At 44.7% G+C, this 18,439-nt stretch overlaps 2 protein-coding genes across 4 annotated transcripts in view; one reads left to right on the top strand and one right to left on the bottom strand.

Moving 5' to 3' along the window:
• Window positions 1–6,324, bottom strand: part of ARHGAP1 (Rho GTPase activating protein 1) — a 44,770-nt gene extending 38,446 nt beyond the window's left edge. Inside the window, exon 1 of one of the 2 annotated variants that reach the window (XM_075837903.1) lies at window positions 6,158–6,324. Coding sequence is in view for 1 of the 2 variants with exons in the window: in XM_075837901.1 (XP_075694016.1) it covers window positions 5,982–6,039 (58 nt within the window). In the remaining variant the exon portion in view is untranslated. Of the gene's footprint in view, window positions 1–5,981; window positions 6,040–6,157 lie in introns of those variants that run through there. The other variant, XM_075837901.1, reaches the window with a different exon arrangement.
• Window positions 6,152–13,863, top strand: ZNF408 (zinc finger protein 408). 2 transcript variants are annotated; one of them, XM_075837899.1, is made up of 5 exons: window positions 6,152–6,591; window positions 8,002–8,195; window positions 8,280–8,323; window positions 10,290–10,819; window positions 11,636–13,863. In XM_075837899.1, the coding sequence occupies exons 1-5, from the start codon at window positions 6,549–6,551 to the stop codon at window positions 13,150–13,152; spliced, it is 2,328 nt and encodes a 775-aa protein (XP_075694014.1). In that variant the 5' UTR covers window positions 6,152–6,548; the 3' UTR covers window positions 13,153–13,863. The 2 variants fall into 2 exon arrangements, with proteins under 2 accessions (XP_075694014.1, XP_075694015.1); XM_075837900.1 differs by lacking the exon at window positions 6,152–6,591 and adding an exon at window positions 6,596–6,640.
• Window positions 13,864–18,439: the final 4,576 nt, after the last annotated feature.

Below are 18,439 nucleotides of genomic sequence, written 5' to 3'. Positions count from 1 at the left end.
TTAAAATTTTGCCCCGGGAGCGGAGTGCACTTTAAAGGAACACCCTAGGAATAAACTGTGTTATGATCGAGGGGTTTTGAGGGGGTGGAGCATGACAAAGATCCTCTCTTTAATGTACTTTAAATCTCATGCCCTGTTCTAAGCATTTCGCTGTATACCAGTTTTTCCTGGACTGTTACTTTAAGGATTTTTTCATTAGCAAAATTAAAAATGGCTGCCGCGCCAATGTAGGTGCACCAAAACACCTCCAGCCATTACATAGATTTTCCTAAAAGCTTAACCAGGCTATACCATTATGCATAATCTGTTATTGAAAGATACCACACATGCCGAGCCAGTGCTTTCCAAGCTGGGGCTGGCAGAGCATGTTGGGAGTTGTAGTTATGCAAATGTAGAGCCTCAGTATAGAAATATTCAATGGAGCCCCGGATTTCGCTCTAATGGCAGGAGACAGGATCCAGATCCTCATTCTGCCATCCATCAGCCTGACTAGCACAAATCAGGAGAAGAAGCGCAGAGATACCTAGGAGCGCTGGCACAATGCCCAGGGCTGGCACGTATACAAAGAAAGGTAGTGAATTAGTCAGCGCTCAGCTGATCAGACGTACTCTGATCCGATCCTGCAAGGCCTTTTACCTCTGCGAGTCACTCGATAACCAGGGGCTGGGTTATGCGCATCTAAAAAGAGGACAGGGCTCGAAACCGCACTGCAGTTTCCATAGAGACTGGGAATAGGCATGAGAACCGAAACTTCCTGCTGCTTTCTCATAGACGACAGCTATAAAAATATAAGATCGAAATGCCAGCAACTGTAGATTTCTAGCCTGGGGCCGACTGGCGCTGCCCATGTGGGTCATTGAAAAGACAGGTCTCTTAAAGGGCCAGTACACTCGTGTTCTAATTTGCTTCTATGAGCGGTGGTCAGGAAAGTTGCTTCTTAAAGGGAACTTGTCAATCTGTCCGATGCTGCATAAGGGTAGGAACACACACTGCGTATTCGGGGCGGATACACCGTCAAACTTCGCAGCATCCGCCCTGAACACCACAGGGAAAACTGTCCGAAATCCCGCACCATACTGGTGCGTTTTTTCAGGCATAAATTCCGTTGCGTAAATTATCGCACATACTTACCCACTCCCTCCTCTAACATCCGCTCCGGCCTCCCTGGAAGAAGTTGCTGGCCATGTGACCGCTGCAGCCTGTGATTGGCTGCAGCAGTCAGCCTGCAACGTCATTTAGGGAGGCCGGACTGGAGAAGAAGGGAACTCTGGGTAAAAGAATAACTTTTTTTTTTTTCTTGCTTGCAATTTTTGCGGCGGAATCGCTGTGATTCCACCACAAATGTCGCAACACACACCACTTTGTTGTGGGTTTAAGCACCCCATGGAATTCAATCGAAACCCGCAACAAAAGAGCTGCGAATACGCAGCATTATTTGACATGCTGCGGTTACAGTATGGTCAATTTATGTGCGGTTTTTTTCGGCAGTGTGGGGACGAGATTTGTTGAAATCTCACCCGCACTGCTGCTACTGTAATACGCTGCGGATTCTTCACAATGATCCCGTTGCGGAAAATCCACAGGGTTTATGCGGTGTCTGTTCGTACCCTAATGTAGAAAATGCATTTATAACATAGCGTGCGTTGTATGTAAATTACTGTTCAAGAGTCATCTGGGCGGTGCCACTATCCTGAGGAGTCACCCAGTCCGGTCCCAAAACACGCCCTTTCTGGCTTGATTGACGTCCCACATGAGATGGCTTGCAATGACGCATTACAGCCAATAAGGTCGTGTTTAGGGACCGGACTGCATGACTCTTTAGGCTATCGGCCCCGCCCGTGTGATGCCTTAATGTGATTGATAACAGCAGATAAAAAGGAAAATTCAGTTTTTTACAAATCCCCGAGGCGGACTGCACAAGCTGACGTGTGTAAGCGGCTTTTGCGTGATTTAAATCATGTGACTTTCCTTCTCCAATAGAAGTGATTGGTGACTGGTGCACCGTCTCCGTTACGCATTTACCTTTTACTTTGCAGCCAATTGAATCCTATGTGACATTTGAGACCGTGAAAAAACATTATTAAAGACAAGTGAGAGATAGCAGCGACGCGAATAATACGGATAATGAGTCTTCCGTGTAGAGTTTCCTGCTCCGTATCGATTGAACGTATTTTCATTTGCTGTGCTTTTGACATCTACTGCTCTCTGTTATCAGCCATTTAATGAGAGAGTGAGAGAGAGATTTTTTCTTTTGGGGACTATGAAAGTTCTTATTGTCAGTAGCATATTCAGTGTTCACACTGTATACCAGGGGTGGCTGGATGTCTTTGGGGAACCACAGTGACGGCTAGCTGTTATTTAGGAGCCTCATTCATGGAAAAACGTGCTAAATTTTCAGGAGTATACGCAATCCCTTATCCTCATCAGATCTCCAAATCCTGGTTGAAACCTCAAGACACTCCGGTGGTCTCTAAGTGCCCAGATCTAGTGGTGTCAATCTGTAGAGCTCATAGCAGTCCCCACACTAGGGCCATGTAGCCCCCATACAGTGGCATCACCTTGCATGTATACCCAAATCCAGCGATTATACCACGGAGTAGGCCAGTGGTCTGCATACTGTGCTCTCCAACGGTTGTGAAACTACAACTCCTACCATGCCCTAACAAGGCCAAGGCAAGCACAAGCTGCAGACCCCTGGTGTAGGTCCATAACATTGTATATAGCCCGCAGAATCACCTATAGAATTGTACCAGCCAAATAAAATAAAATATTCACATACCTGTTCCCACTCCTGTGCCAGAATGCCACTACAATATGACAATCTACTCCATGGCCTGGCATGGGCTCTCTTAAAACATCCAGGTATATGTATTATTTTGGGTGGAGTCGGTCACCTCTCCTGATGTCTATTTCAGTAAATAATTGTATTTCCCATTAAATTATTCCGGAGCATCTTTTCGTAGAACTCTGCATTGTCCCATTCCTCTGTTATTCCTCCTAGAAATGTATGAATAAATTGAGGAATGGGTGTTACCAGTTGGGGGGGGGGGGGGTCACTACACAGTCTGACAATGTCCAACCAGTGCTGACAGAGTGAGACTGTGTGGACACGCCCCTTTAACGGGGTATGGTAACACACAGTTGTCAATTTATTCATACATTTCTAGGAGGAATAACAGAGGAACGGCACAAAACATAGTTCTAAGAAAAGATGCTCCAGAATTGTTATTTCAAGTGGAATACAAATATTTACTAGAACAGACATGTCAGGAGAGATGACAGGTCCCCTTTAAAGGGAACCTTCACCGATTAAACCAACAATACCTGGTGATAGTGGGTAAAAAAAATAAATTGCGTAACCTAAAATTATGTTCTACGTCGGCTCTGTACCTTTAGTATTTCGTTTTTTTAGTGTTCCCGTGCCGTATGCTAATGAGCAGAAAAGAGTCCTCAAGCCGTTCCAAGTTAACCCCACCTCCTTACTTTTGATTGACAGCTCCTCACCTCCCCCCAGCCCACACAAAATCCCATGCTTGCGCATCGATGTCCTGGTGCGTATGCGCAACAGAACACCATAGCAGCGCACGCGCAGTAACAAGATTTGAGGCCCGGACGAAGCAGGGAATGGCGTCGGACCACACATGACGGGCACATGTGAGCTATCTCAGACGAGATTTCGCCATTCAGGGCAGGCGAATTTTCGGCATAAGAGGAACGAACAAGACATGGATTATTAACCATAAAAGGCGCAAAATGTTTGCAGACCGTTATTTAAAAATCGGAGGAAGAGTTTAGAAGTGGGGGTAACGGCAATGAACGTTGGCCAGCGAGGGGTGAGGAGAGTTTAATAGGTGAAACGCTGGTGACAGGTTCCCTTTAAGATAGAATAAAGCCGATTACATGATCCAAGGATATAAAGTTTGGAGAACACCCCCCCCCCCCCCACACACCAAAACAAAGAAGTCGTTGAACCTGAATGAGACGATTGTATACTTAGGTAAATCACCTTCTCATTATGAGACTTTCTTCACATGACTGATCCTGCTCTAAGGAATACAGATAGAAAGCAGTGTACAGTACATTAAACACCGCCTCATGACCACATTGCTGCATGTATGATAGAGGAAGGCCTCAAGAACAGATTTAACCTGTAGCTCTTGTGGCACTACAACTCCCAGCATGCCCGGTCAGCCAAATAGCATGCTGGGGGTTGTAGTTTCACAACAGCTTGAAAGTCTCCAGCTGAATGCCACTGCTTTAGAATAGAGATCTGCAACCTGCAGTTCTCCAGCTGTGAGGAGACTACATGCCCGGAGTGCCCTGACATGCTGGGAGTTGTAGCTTCAATACAGCCGGAGATCGGCCAAAAAGGAGAAGACGGCGCCCCTCGGAGGTGATCACGTTCTGGAGTACGTGTAGGGTTTACAAACGTGAATCTGAACGGTCTCGTCTGGTGGAGTTGTGCGGGATCATCGGCACAACTCAACTTTGGAACGTGTCGGGTTGATATAACCCTGATGTCAGCACAGTTGGCAGGCGTCTGGAGTTGACCCTGGGTGTGTAGCTCCAAATAGTTGAAGATTCCCCCCCATGGTCTGGTGATTTTTAGGGTAGAAAACTAAACTCCTTTGTGGGCGCTCTTGTGCAGCTGTAAATCCACGATCGCTTTTCCAAAAATAAGGATTTACTCACATACGTGCGTGCGTGCGTGCGTAAAATACAGGCGCAACGCATTTCGACCTTCTACTGAGGTCTTTGTCAGGCTTATCTTTGCACCTGTATTTTACGCATGTACGTGAGTAAACCCTTATTTTTGGAAAAGCGATCGTGGATTTATTGAAGCAGCTGCACAAGAGCGCCCACAAAGGAGTTTAGTTTTCTACCTACATATCAAGTAATTTCACGCAATTTTTCACACATCATTTTCATGCCATCCATGGCATTCTTTCTTCCCTTAAAACAGGACCGGTTACCTCTCCTGACATGTCTGTTTTAGTAAAGAATTGTATTCCCCATGAAATACCAATTCCGGATCATCTTTTCTTAGTACTCTTCATTGTGCCATTCCTCTGTTATTCCTCCTAGAAATGTATGAAAAATTGACAACTGGATATTACCAGTTCGGGGGGGGGGGGTGTCCTTACACAGTGTGACAATGTCCAATCAGTGCTGACAGTGAGACTGCAGGGACATGCCCCTTTGATAAGAAGAGTTGTAACACCCACTTGTCAATTTATTCAGAAATTTCTAAGAGGAATAACAGAGGAATGGTACAATGCAGAGCTCTAAGAAAAGATCTTCTAGAATGGTTATATTATGGGGAATGCAAACATGTACTAAAATAGACCTGTCAGGAGAGGTGACCGGTCCTCCTTAACGTCATTAGGTCAGGATCAGTGAACAGCAAAGAACTGTAATGCGAACATAGGCATGGGCGCCATAGGTAAAGCTAATCCTGGCACACAAACGGGATCCAACGAAGTACCAAACACACTGTGGTGCATTTGAAGAAAACACCCAACTTAGAACATGAACAGGCTCCAGAGGCAGAAGACCTCCCTAGTACACAAAAAGTACGCCGGGCAATGCCAACCCTGGTCCATGGCAAACGAGGAGTCCCCAGGGGGAAAAAAGAATAAAAATATCGAACCAAAACATTCAGCCGGATGTCTGGGGCAAGTGGAAATGTTAGTCCTGACATAAGGAAGGGGCTAGCCTTGTACATCGAGGGGGGTCTATGGGTAAACGCCAACTATGGCACATCGAATGATTCTTTGCCATTGCCAATCATGACAGATCAGCAAGGCCTATGTGCAACCCTAAGCATCAAAACCCAAGTACTGCACCTCAAGGAGCTCTCTACATGGCATGAGCCTTCTCTGTGCCAGGGTTGGCATTGCCCATGATTGCCAGGGATGGCATTGTACATAGGGTCCATCTCCAAAAGGGATTCAGCAGCTGGGAAATACCAACCACTACACCTGTATGATGATGGGAGTGGTCATCCATGACAAGAACAGACACTGGGGTAAGGCTCATTGAACTCCCCGCCTGTTATTAGTCACCCGATTATCGAGACTGATGGGTAAACAAGTCCCACATGAGGACCCCGCAGCACCTGGTCATGTGACTCGTGACGTTTCCCCGCCCATCTCACCTCTGCCCGTCACTCCAGCCAGGTGTCTATGTGACAGCGATGATCCCTTCTCCCCGCAGCTCCTCCCGTGTCTTCACCAACACTCAAATATCCGGGTTCTAGGCGGAAAAGGAAACCAGGTCACCATAACAACCAAGTCCTCCCACTGTCAATACTTTTTTTTTTTACTGCTATCACCGCCCATCTGGGCGGGGTCATCTGACAGTTCCTACGTGGTTCGCACTACTTTCTGGGAATTGTAGTCTTTCATAGGGCTACTGTTAAGAAGCATAACCAGCAATCATACATAGACTAGGGTGACAATATGTTCATTGTAACGTGTAGTAAGGCCAGATTATAACGTAGAAAACCGCACTTTAACTCTTCTGTGATACGGAACTAATATGCATGTATGATATTTCCTAAGGACATTATTTGTGTGAGGACCATTTCCGGTAAGTGAAGCTGTCGCACATTTATTTCCGGTAGAGTGATTCCTGCGAGGTATGTGAGTTGTGAGCGGGTAGAGTAGTGCTGGGCAGTAAATTCACTATAACAGCTGCAGGAGGAATCGATTCAGAGAGACCCCTGCCACTATTATTCCTTGTCTTAAAGGTACAGGATACTTCGTTCTGTTTCTGGGTAACTATACATCACAGGTTACCTTGAAAGCAGGACTATGGGTACTAGCCTAGGTCATGCTGGGACATGTAGTTCCAGTGCAGCCGGGCATCATTATTATATACGTACTAATATCCCACGACCTACATCACCAAGCAGAAAAAAATTAGACCGCACTCGCGTATAGATGCAAAAGATCTAGTGGATTTAATCCGGTCGTGCGACTTTTCGGCCAAACACAGCCTGAGCGTCGCATGCGTTTCTTTATTTCTCTTGGAAGAATTTCTTAAACATTTAAGAAATTACCCTTTTCTTCTGTGCAGCGCATCCAAATGTCACTTGACCATGTTGGATGGTGCGAGTCACTCGAGTCGAGTCGCACATATTGTAACTTGCTAATGTGTTTCCTGCAGAATCTGTAATTATGTATTTTAAAGGGCCAGCTGCATATATATATATATATATAAACAAACATTACTATCCGTGTACTCACCGCTACCGGAGGTCTAGTTGCACAGTCTTCTTTGATGGTGATGCGACTCTTCGTCATGTGACCGGCCCCGCTGTACTTTATGTACAAGCAGTAGCACGCTCATAGAATACAGCGGGGTCGGTCACATGACAAAGGGTCGTACTATCTTCAAAGAAGACTGTGCAACTAGACCTCCGGTAGCGATATAAAAATCGATGAGAATCTCAGAATCAGCGACCGGATTGTATATTAGCGAGTGTACACACACCCTGCAGTCACTGCGCTGCTAATACGTTTTGGTCCCCACATAACCCCTCTAACTCCCTCCTGATGATGAGATTGCAAACTTTGCCGGTGCTAGTGTTCACAGCACAAGCTGCTGAAAAGTACAAAACAAGAAGTGTCAACCGAATATATATATATCATTCGTCTGCAACCTGTGGCTCTTTGGTTGCCATGAAATGACAACTCCCAGCATGCTTTGAGAGCCGCAGGTTGCAGATTCTGGAATTATAATCTATGGATAGATCCTCTTTAACCACAAGGTGTGATTGGGATTTGCATCAATTCCAATTATTTCTATGGTAAATCTTTCCACTGAATTTTTCCTAAACGCTCCACAACCTGTATATGAAGTCTTCCTCCATGCGCCCGTCGTGTTACGGTAAAGATCTACCGCGCTGGTGCCAACGCTGCGTAATGTTTAGATGTGTCCAGGTGGAGCCTATTGTCAGTCTGTATAATTACCCATCGCTCGCTTGTCTCTCTGCAGGTTGTATGAATTCATTAATCTCTGAGCCCGTGGACTGCACACAGGATGCCGTCTGGAAGGTTCTGCGTGACCTCCCATGTGGCCTGGCCTTGGGTCCCTCTATGTCACGAGACGGGCTGGGGTTGTGGTGCGTTGGCAGACCTTTGCCCAATGGCGCTGTCATTCCTTCCAGCAGTCCAGTCTCTGAAGATGAGGTGAGCTATGTATGTGAGACGCGGCGGTCCGTATCCATCAATCAGTACTAGAATTCATTCCTTGCAACTTTAATGTCTTCATAGGAAGGTCCCACTTCATTACCACGAAGGGAATGCTGGTGGCTGAGGTATGTATTACGTAGAGTGAGGCCTCTATTATACCTTGTCATTTCTTATTATTTGTTGCTTTTTTCTTTGGGTCTTGGTTCAGTTCAGAGATTGCGTAAAACTTTAATGGAGCACTCCAGGCAAAACGAATACACCGTTATGTCTAGTGCAGGGCCAGAGGGGCGGAGCATGACACAAGGATTCTCTTTTTGGTGGTTTTTAAATCAGTATGTCTTGCATTTTTGTAATATATTAGTTTATGAGATAGGTTTATTTTTTCTAATATATTTTCATAAACCGAATCACTCTCACTTGCAGCAGGGGAAATCTGAAAATCGTGTAGGAGCCGTTGATTTCTTTTGGGCACCCTGCAATGCTTTAATTCGCCCGTGATGGCTTTGCAGTGGAATTGCTGGGGGTTCTAGCAGCAGGACACCCTTTGATCAGCTTATTTTCAGTAGACGCTTCTAACAAAAAAGGAATTGTCCAAAGCGGACAACCCCCTTTAAAGTAAAAATCTTATTTTAAACAACCGTTTCACCATATAGATCTACATGTAATATTTAATAGCTTGGTAGATGCTTTGCTATAATTATGTTTTTCTTTTTAGAATTCTGCTGTTTTTTGTTTTTTTACCAGGGTACAGTGCATTGTGGGAGCTTAGATGACAGTTAAGGTGCCCATTATCTTACAAAAGCTGACAGCCGACAGATATCCCTCCAGACTCCCCCATACACAGCGGCTTATCTCCCATGGAAACAAAGGATCGGGCATGCTGAAATTCAATATGCTCAATGCTTCTTCCCCCCCGACATATGGGACACGCTATACTCATTACATAGTCAGCCGGCCCTGCCAAAATCGGCGGGTTCGGCTGACTTTTATCTAGTATGTATGGGGACTCTTACACAGTTAGAGCTCAGCTTTAAGGTCACATTTCAGTTGTCTGTTTCCAAGGACAACCAGCAGAATTTCAATGTTAGGGTATGTTCACACAGGGCGGATACACTGCGTAAAACTACACATCGTATCCGTCCTAGAACCCCCAGGATATTCCAGCCGAAAAAGTGCACCAAACTGTGGAATAGGTGGAAACTCTGCTGCGCAAAATAGGCAATACTTAACTACCGGGTGTTGTCCTAGCGACGCGTCCCTCTGTTCTCCGTGCAGCCTCGCCTCCTGTGATGACGCTGAAGCCTGTGATTGGCTGCAGCAGCCACATGGGATGAAACGTCATTCCAGGAGGCTATGCTGCACGGAGAACAGAGGGACGCGTTGCTATGACAACGCCTGGGGGTAAGTGTTGGCTTTTTTTTATTAATTGTAAAGAAAAACTTTTTTTTGGGGGGGGGGTGTTCTAGTTTGCGATTTTTGCGGCGGAATTGCAGCTTTTCTGCAGCAAAAATGGCAAAATTTGCTATTTGTTACTTTTTTATTGATTTCAATGGGAAAACCTCCAATGAAATAGCAGCAATTCCGCCGCATAAATTGACATGCTGCGGTTTAAAAACCGCAGGTCAATTTATGAACGGTTTCTCAGCTGATTTTTTTCCGCAGCGTATGGATTGGTTGAAATTTCATCCACTTTGCTGCTACTGCAATACTGCAGATTTTCTACAATGACATCCATTACGGAAAATCTGCAGCTAATCTGCCCTGTGTGAACATACCCTTAGTGGGAAATGGTCCAGTCCATGCAGGTAACCCATCAGTTCCAGCGTTACTGAGCAAGGCTGCTGGGTGCCCAAACCTTTACTCTAAAATCACTACTCTGTCCACAACCAAAAACACTTATTTAGGTCCGACTGGTCCATCTACCCCTTATAACCATCCTAGAGGCAGAGTACCCCAGTGAAGATTTGGGGTGTAGGTATTAACTTTAATGACAAACTTAGTTGTTGTTTTTTTTATAATTTGGGACATATATTGAGATGATGGCCGGGTCTTGCTCTGCAGAACATCCCTCCAACTTATGATGTTTTGCAGGTTTATAAGGAGAAGTGCAAAGCATGAAAACATCACGTTCTGCAGACTTAGAGGAATTCTCCATCTTCAGGCTACCACATCTATCCCGTTAGGTTCAGAGCTGCTCCTTCCCCTAGAGGAGCACGTAGTCTGTAATGAGGATAATGAAGACACTACTCCATGCGCTCCAAATTCAGCGATCGACCCTTCTGTCAGATATTCGGTGCAGTTAGTAGCAGAGACGGATGATGATGGACAGGCGCAGCAGATCAAGGAGATTTTGAGCAATACCAAACCTCCATTATTATCCCTGCCACCTGAAGTGTTGGTTGCGACTCCTCAACCAAAGTGCTCCACCTCAGCAGGAAGATCTGAACTAGAGGCGACAGCCGGAACTGCAGAACAAGAGGAAGCCGTGTCACCGCTCATTCCAGAACCAGAGGGAGCTAAGCTGTCTATTAATACAGAACTTAGCGGGGACATCTTACCGTGTACACCCACAGAGGAGACTGAGTGCGCCCAGATTCATTCACTGAAAACCCAAAATACAGGTCTGTCTTACATCATCTTCATTTTGTAGTATTTACAATCTTGCAACATCTCCTATATTCCGTCAGTGGAGAGAAGGCTGTTATGACGTGCTGATGGCCTTCATAACACTTCTCTCCCAGTTGACGTAATGTAGACACTGTTAACATATCCACAGGATTTGCCTTATAAGTGCAGGACCTATCTCTGGGACCCTCCCCTTTCAGAAGAACGGGGTTCCCACCGCTCCTGTTCACAGATCCAACATAGCCGTAGGCAGATGCGTTTCCCCATTGAAATTAACGGAGAGATGAATGCTCTAGCATGAAGTTCTTTTTATTAAAATATATGCGAGTTACAGTGCCGAGAAAGCGTTAGGTGAGGATCCCTGAGATGGGACCTGCACCTATTGCCAGATTACTACCTCCGGCGGGCACCGCGCAAATGTTGCCACATACCTTGAAAACTTTAGTCAACAATAATCAAAAAACTATTGGATATGTATGAGGCACCTATTGGGCATTTATCACGTTTCCCAAGACATGAGTGCCCCTTTCTGGACACTGCTAGTACTGCAGTTCCCTATGGAAAAAAAAACCTGGAACTTTTTGTAAATTTCGTTTTCATCCACTGAATGCAAACCGAGAACTTGAAAATGTGGAGGAATTTAGATACGAAGTATATTAGAAAGTTGCGTAAATTTTGATTATAGAAGGATTGTACTCTATTGACCTAAAACCTGAATGCCCCTATAAGTAATGGTGTAATAAATCCGCCATCATTAATAAGGTATATACTATGATCACCGCTTACTTATATGAATGTATTATTTTTTACAGAGTCAGATGATGTGAACGGTGTAAAGAAACAGATGACTTCTGGCAAGTCCAGTACTGCAAAGTCTCAAAATGAGACACTAGTAAAAAACAAAAGGACTAATAAGCCCAAAAGCACAGAGAATAAGAAGAAAACCAGTGATATTTTGACAGGAAGAAAGACAAACGTGAGAGAGGACAGGACAGAGGCCCAAGAAGCAAAACCATCTGTTGACCAAGATAGAAGAACTACCAAGAGGAAACGCTCTGGTGCTCCAGGAAAAAAAGTGAAGGTGCCCAGACTGGAGGATCCTCTAGAAAATCTGAAGAAAGGGAATGAGACTAAAAGAATAAAACCAAAGGAACAACCGGAACGCAGATTCCATTGTAAAGATTGCAACAAAAGTTTCTTCCAACTGGGTCATTTAAAGAGACACAGCTTCATACACTCCGGGCTCAAACCATTCCTATGCCCAGAGTGTGGGAAGGAATACTGCTCCGAGGAGAGCTTCAAAGCTCATTTACTAGGTCATCGAGGTCTACGTCCCTTCAAGTGTTCCCAGTGTGACAAGGCATATGGCACCCAGCGTGACCTAAAGGAGCATTCTGTATTGCACACGGGACAACGTCCTTATCGCTGTGAGAACTGCGGCAAGAGCTTTGCGCGTCGACCAACCCTACGCATTCATCGCAAGAATTATTGCATACCCCAGGCAAACGTTGCGAAGACCCTTCGGCAGTGCGGCATCTGTGAGAAGCAACTGGCCAACATCTGCTCACTGCGCAACCACATGCTTATACACACAGGGGAGAAGCCATATACATGTGCCGAATGCGGCAGCACTTTCCGCCACAGGGGGAATTTGCGGATCCACCAACGACTACACACCGGTGAGAAGCCTTATAAATGCCAGTACTGTGGAGACGCATTCCCACAGCAGCCTGAACTTAAACGCCATTTAATCATACACACGGGGGAAATGCATTTGTGTACGGTCTGCGGAAAAGCATTAAAAGACCCTCATACCTTGCGAGCCCATGAGCGGCTACACACAGGTGATCGCCCATTCCTCTGCAAGTACTGTGGCAAATCCTACCCCATTGCCACCAAGCTCCGGCGGCATCTTAAATCCCATCTAGAGGAAAAACCATTCCGCTGCCATGTGTGCGGGATGGGTTACTCTTTTCAGCACAGCCTAAAACGCCATCTTCACAGTCACAGAGATGAAGGGCAGAAAGATGTGGTTGTGGGTACCGAAGCATTTACAGTGGAGGAAACTGGGCCGGGGCATACTCTGGTGTTAGTGCAAGTTGGTGAGAGCTCGGAAAATATATTGGTTGCTGGTTGCACAGAGGACGCCGAGCTGGGTAAATCCCACAATCAATTGCATTCCATCAACTCGGAGACATTGGAGGTCTATTCCGAAACGGACCACGAGTATGGGCTCATGCAAAACGAACATAGCCCCAGTGTATTACTGGTCCCCCAGACTCTTGAGTTCAGTGCAGTGGCTGAGGTGGTAGTGGAAATCGGGGTGTAATTTAGATCGTCTTTCTAAAATGTTTCACCTCTGGTTTGTTGGGTTCGCTCGCAACTTTAAAGGACTATTACCGTCTGGGACATTTAAGGCATATCCACAGGATATGCCATAACTGTCCAAGATGGGAATACCCCTATAACTAATAGAGGGGTTACAGATTAGGCAATCTCCTTCGATTAGCTCAACATGCCCTAGTAGGTCATATCATATGGTGTTGTTGGCAGATAACCCCCTTAAAGGGAAGATCCGGCTTCACAATCACTTTTACTTTATCGTTATAATTTCTCTAAAAGTAAAACTGAAGAAACTTTGCAAATATTCTTAATTAAAAAAAAATAATCTCTTGTCGTTTTGTGTATACAGCAGCTATGCAAACCTATGTGTGTCCATGCTAACAGACTAAAAACAAACCTTGTGTAGACTTAGCCTGCAGTTATATTGCCATACCTGACTTTATGATCAGACTAGACATTGTTTGTTTGTAATCTGTAATTATGGAGACATAGGTCTGCATGGGAACTGCAGATGCAAAGCGATTGTCGATAAAAATCTATCGCTTTGTGTCTACAGCTCCTACTGAAGTTAATACTATTTACAAAGTTACTTTGTTTTTTTTTAGATGCATTGAAACAATGTAAAAAGTTGGTTGCAAAATCGGTTTATTTCTAAATAAAAAAATTAATAAACAGGAAAAAGAACCTTTTGTATAAAAAAGGGGAAATTCAAATTGTATTAAATAACATTTCTCCCATTGTTGTTCAAGTCTTATGTATGGCTTATCCTTTCCGATCCTATATCTTCACCTTTCGGACCTCCACCTATCGGGAAACGGACAGCCCAGACCTCTGTTAGCAGTTTAAGGTCATTGGTGGCAACTGCTTAGGGGAGAAAAAGTGAGGAGAACTGGTCGGGCGCCAGACTCTACTATGCTCTATGGGTGTTGCAGTCCCCCTACTGGTGTATGCCCGCAATAGACTTGTTATTTTGTGAGTATAACCCTCCTATTTTAATATGGGCAATCTCATGACTATGGTGCTTGTCTGATGGCATCTCAAAAGCGGAAGGATCAGGCAGGTTTAATTTTTAACCTCACTACTCCTTTGTTCCCCATGGAGATAAGCAGCATTTTATATGTCTGGCAGCTGCTTATTCCCGTCACTATTAAAACAAACATATCCTGGGCCATGTCCGGCAAGCATGTTTATGGGGGATTCATGCCGTTTCTCCTGCTGTTTGCAGTTCTCTTTAAGGGGTTGTCTAACAAAGACAATCACTTTTTAATTAGAAGCCATGGTAGCGATCAGCTGGTCGTAACGGATCCGTCTTCTGTAACCTCTAGCCATCAGCTGATGATGTCATGGTGCCCTTTTAGCCCAAAACTTCCCCCATAGCAGCCTCTGCCGAAATTTAGGATTGCATGCCGGCCAAATGAATGGCTGACCTTTTAATGAATGGATATTCCAGTCCTGCAGAACGGGGCTCCGTTCGGGCTCACGGAGTGGGGGTCTTTATGAGACGACACCTTTTTAATACACTGTATTATTTGCCACGGGGAGTGAAGAATGGGAATGCGTAAAGAATGCAAATCATTGGATGAATGACGTTGATCCTTTTTCTGACCTTAAACCGAACGTGTATTTTATCTCCATTTGCTGCGCAGTTAAAACCTATTTGTTTCTGTTATCAGCCATTCCAGGCTTGAAAGTGACTGACTGAACTGCCTTCAATGGGACTACCGACAAGAAGTCCCAAAAAATGCCTGCCCCCCCATTATCAATTCTTCCAGAAATATTTGCATACATTAAATTAGCTGACCCCTTTACGTTTAGTGCTACTTAAAGGGATATTCTCATCTTGGACATTTATGGTATATCCACAGGATATGCCATAAATGTCTTATAGATGCAGAGGTCCCGGTTCTGTATCGAGAACAAGGGTCATCCAACCCCCATTTCAGCTGATGCGGCGACCGCGAGCCACTAATTCCAGGCAGAGGGGGCCGCACATGCACGCTGCTCTCTTCATTCTGTTGTATGGTAGTTACGGATAAAGCCGAGCAGCGCTTGCTCAGCTGTTTCCGTAACTCCTATCGAACAAAGTGGAGAGAGCCCTCTCTCCACTAGTTCCTGCCTGGAATCTTCGGCCACCGCGCCAGGTGAAACGGATGACCTCCGTTCTTGATATCGATACGGGAAATGCCATTAAGTATTACTTGGATGTGATGTCTATTAACTCTCAAGACACTTCTGTAACGTTAGTGTGTGTGAGTATGTGACTGCACATAGTGATCTAGTAAGATCACTATGTGCTGTGTAAATGAATGGAGAGAAGTGTATGACGCTAATTGGTCACTGATTTGTCAGCGTCATACACTTCTCTCCACAACGCCTACAAAAAGTAATACACGGCCAGTTGTCTATTAAGAAAGTCATTAGCATAAAGCAAATATAGGTCATAACTCCGTCAAAAATGATTGTTTTTCTAAATAAAAAACACTGCTGTAATCTACATTACAGCGCCGATCACATTATGTAGGAGATAGGCCACTTATAATGTGGTGACAGAGCCTCTTTAAAGGTTTCCCCACAGATTATAGCTGAATGGTCATAGTAGCGGGGGCTCTGTGTGATCAGCTTATTTTCGGGGCACCTTACTAATAAAAAGGCATTGCCCAAAGTGGACAACCCTTAGGCTTGGTTCACACGACCATGTTACGTCCGTAATGTACGGAACGTATTTCGGCCAGAAGACCCGGACCGAACACAGTGCAGGGGGCCGGGCTCCTAGCATCATAGTGATGTACGATGCTAGGAGTCCCTGCCTCGCTGTAGGACAACTGTCCCGTACTGTAATCATGATTACAGTACGGGACAGTAGTTCCACGCAGAGGCAGGGACTCCTAGCGTCGTACATTACTATGATGCTAGGAGCCCGGCCCCCTGCAGTGTGTTCGGTCCGGGTCTTCTGGCCGAAATACGTTCCGTACATTACGGACGTAACATGGTCGTGTGAACCCAGCCTTATAAAAAGTATGGGATCGCTTTTTGTGATGCAAAGGTAATCCTAAACTTGGACTTTAGGTAATTTTCTATATGGACATCCCGGTTAAGTCTGCTGTGTAATAAAATAAGGCTTCTATGAATGTCACCGTCTTCTGATGGTCTACTCTATGCATTACATGGAATGGGGTCTTGTGACTAATGTGACCATGTCTTCTGTATGAATTGTCATCCCATGCTGTTTTCTCTCCCATGTTCCTTTCATACTATTTAAATATTAACAAGCTTGAGCACAAGTCGGCCGTGGATACAGGAGAGGTGTAGGCGCCTTTTTGATGCGTTCACAATGCAGGAATGGGCTTTATGGAAGTTGTGCGTGTCTATAGAGTATTATGTACATTACGGCACTGATCATATAGTAGTTTGAGGATCTATATCAGGAGAGCAGAAACTTGTACGGTCTTTGTACATTTTCACGTCTTGACACAAAGGGGTGGTCTCACCGTGACAAGGGCGACTGTTTTTAGAAAAGGGGTTGTCTTCACGAGGCAACCCCTTTAATTGGGCCTTATTTATCAAAACTACCAGCAAGACTCATCTTATTGTCCATAGCAACCAATCACAGAGCAGCTTTCATTTATTCAGAGCTGTTTAAGAAATGAAAGCTGAGCTCTGATTGGCTGCAAGATTAGTCTATCAGAGCTCAGCTTTCATTTCTTAAACTGCTCTGAAAAGAAAGTAAGCCAATCTGTGATTGGTTGCTATGGGCAACATGTCAAATTTTCTTCAAGACAATTTTGATAAATCCATTAAAGGGGTTGTCAGTCCTTAAAAATTAATGGCCTCTACTCCGCATAGGCAATCAATATATGATCTGTCGGGGGGCGACTTCCGGGACCCCCCGCTGATCAGCTATTTTGAAGGGGCCGCAGCGCTCGTATCATTTTTTAGGGACTGGACAACCCCTTTAATTTGATACAAACTTAGAACATAATGGGGGAGATTTACTAAGCAAAATGGTTTGTAAACAAAATTTTGGAGACATCTGCCCCGTTCCTAAAAGCGGATATGGAAGGGCAGCATATTACAGCTACAGGTCTGTACACCTAGTAGCCAAAACGGGCCCAAAAAATTTGCTGTTTGGCTTTTAGGAGCTATGAAAAATACAGCAGACTTATAATTATAAGTCTAGTGTATATATGAGGGGAGCACATTCCCCCACTATATGAATAGTAAAGGGGATTTTCTAAGTGTTCAACCCCTTTAAGCCGTTTTAATAGTGTCTACAGCTCTTACTATGGTGGCATTAGGTGGTAAATAAGATTGTGAGCCTCCTCCACGGTAGTGACCATCAAGAGGTTAATATTCTAATGCCTGATTTTATTTTATATAAATATAATTTTTTTTGGTCTTTATATTTGTGAACGTCCTCTAAATCAATACAAGACCTAAGATGCCTCCCTGTTTATAGGATATGCAGTGTATCTAGTATGTGCACAGTCTTTCAACATTTGGTCCCGTAAACAGCCCCCTCCCCACCCCCGTCCTGCCCTCTGCACCGGCTTAGTTCTGACCCTGCTCTTTGGACCTCTGTCCCATCTGTCAGTTCCCTCTTGTCCCAAAATAAATATTTATTCTGTTAGACAGGGAAGAGAACAAGTTCTAAGCAAATCTTTGTAAACCACATTCTTGATGTTTCAAAAATTCTGGAGGCTTTGACATTGTGGTTCTATAGTGACAGTATCACAGTAGGTATCAGATCAACGTTTTCTTGATTAAAAACAAAAAAGGGGTTTATGAATGCACCCCAGAACTTTTTTTGCTCAATACTTTTTGGATCTGCCACATGTTTTATATGAAACACCTCAACTTTTTGAAAATTGAGCTGGGACCAATATACACTGACTTATAGGATATAAAAACAACTACGTGCTTTTGCAAACAGAATATTTAGGCCTCATTCAAATCTGTACATTGTACCCATGCGTAAAATGCTTGTATTCAAGATGTAACACCCAGACCCCTGCTGCTCTACACCCTATAAGTCTGGATCAGTAGGACCGCGGGGATTCGGGTGCTACATCCGAAAGTTGGACAGTTAAACACGGGTACAATGCGCCCTCTGAATGAGGCATAAGGAGTTAGGGCTACAGAGAGAACTCCTTAGCTCTGCTCAATGGCTGTGAGGGCTCACGGGTAGGATATAGCTTCCAAGTCCACTATTTTGAGGATCTCTTGCAACAGTTCCCTATTTTGCCACTAGAAGTCCCAATGCCTATTTTTGCAAG

The sequence above is a fragment of the Rhinoderma darwinii genome, chromosome 9 (assembly GCF_050947455.1).
Source record: "Rhinoderma darwinii isolate aRhiDar2 chromosome 9, aRhiDar2.hap1, whole genome shotgun sequence".
Lineage (NCBI taxonomy): Eukaryota > Metazoa > Chordata > Amphibia > Anura > Rhinodermatidae > Rhinoderma > Rhinoderma darwinii.
Note: the sequence above shows the minus strand (reverse complement) of the source record. Positions and strands in the feature narration are given on the sequence as shown.

What these genes read in the sequence shown, in the direction of transcription:
- ZNF408 (XM_075837899.1), top strand. Translation starts at nt 6,549, where the DNA reads ATGATATTTCCTAAGGACATTATTTGTGTGAGGACCATTTCCG. An exon ending in GTCCAGTCTCTGAAGATGAG is followed by an intron (nt 8,196 to 8,279) that starts GTGAGCTATGTA and finishes ATGTCTTCATAG; the next exon opens with GAAGGTCCCACTTCATTACC. An exon ending in ACTGAAAACCCAAAATACAG is followed by an intron (nt 10,820 to 11,635) that starts GTCTGTCTTACA and finishes TATTTTTTACAG; the next exon opens with AGTCAGATGATGTGAACGGT.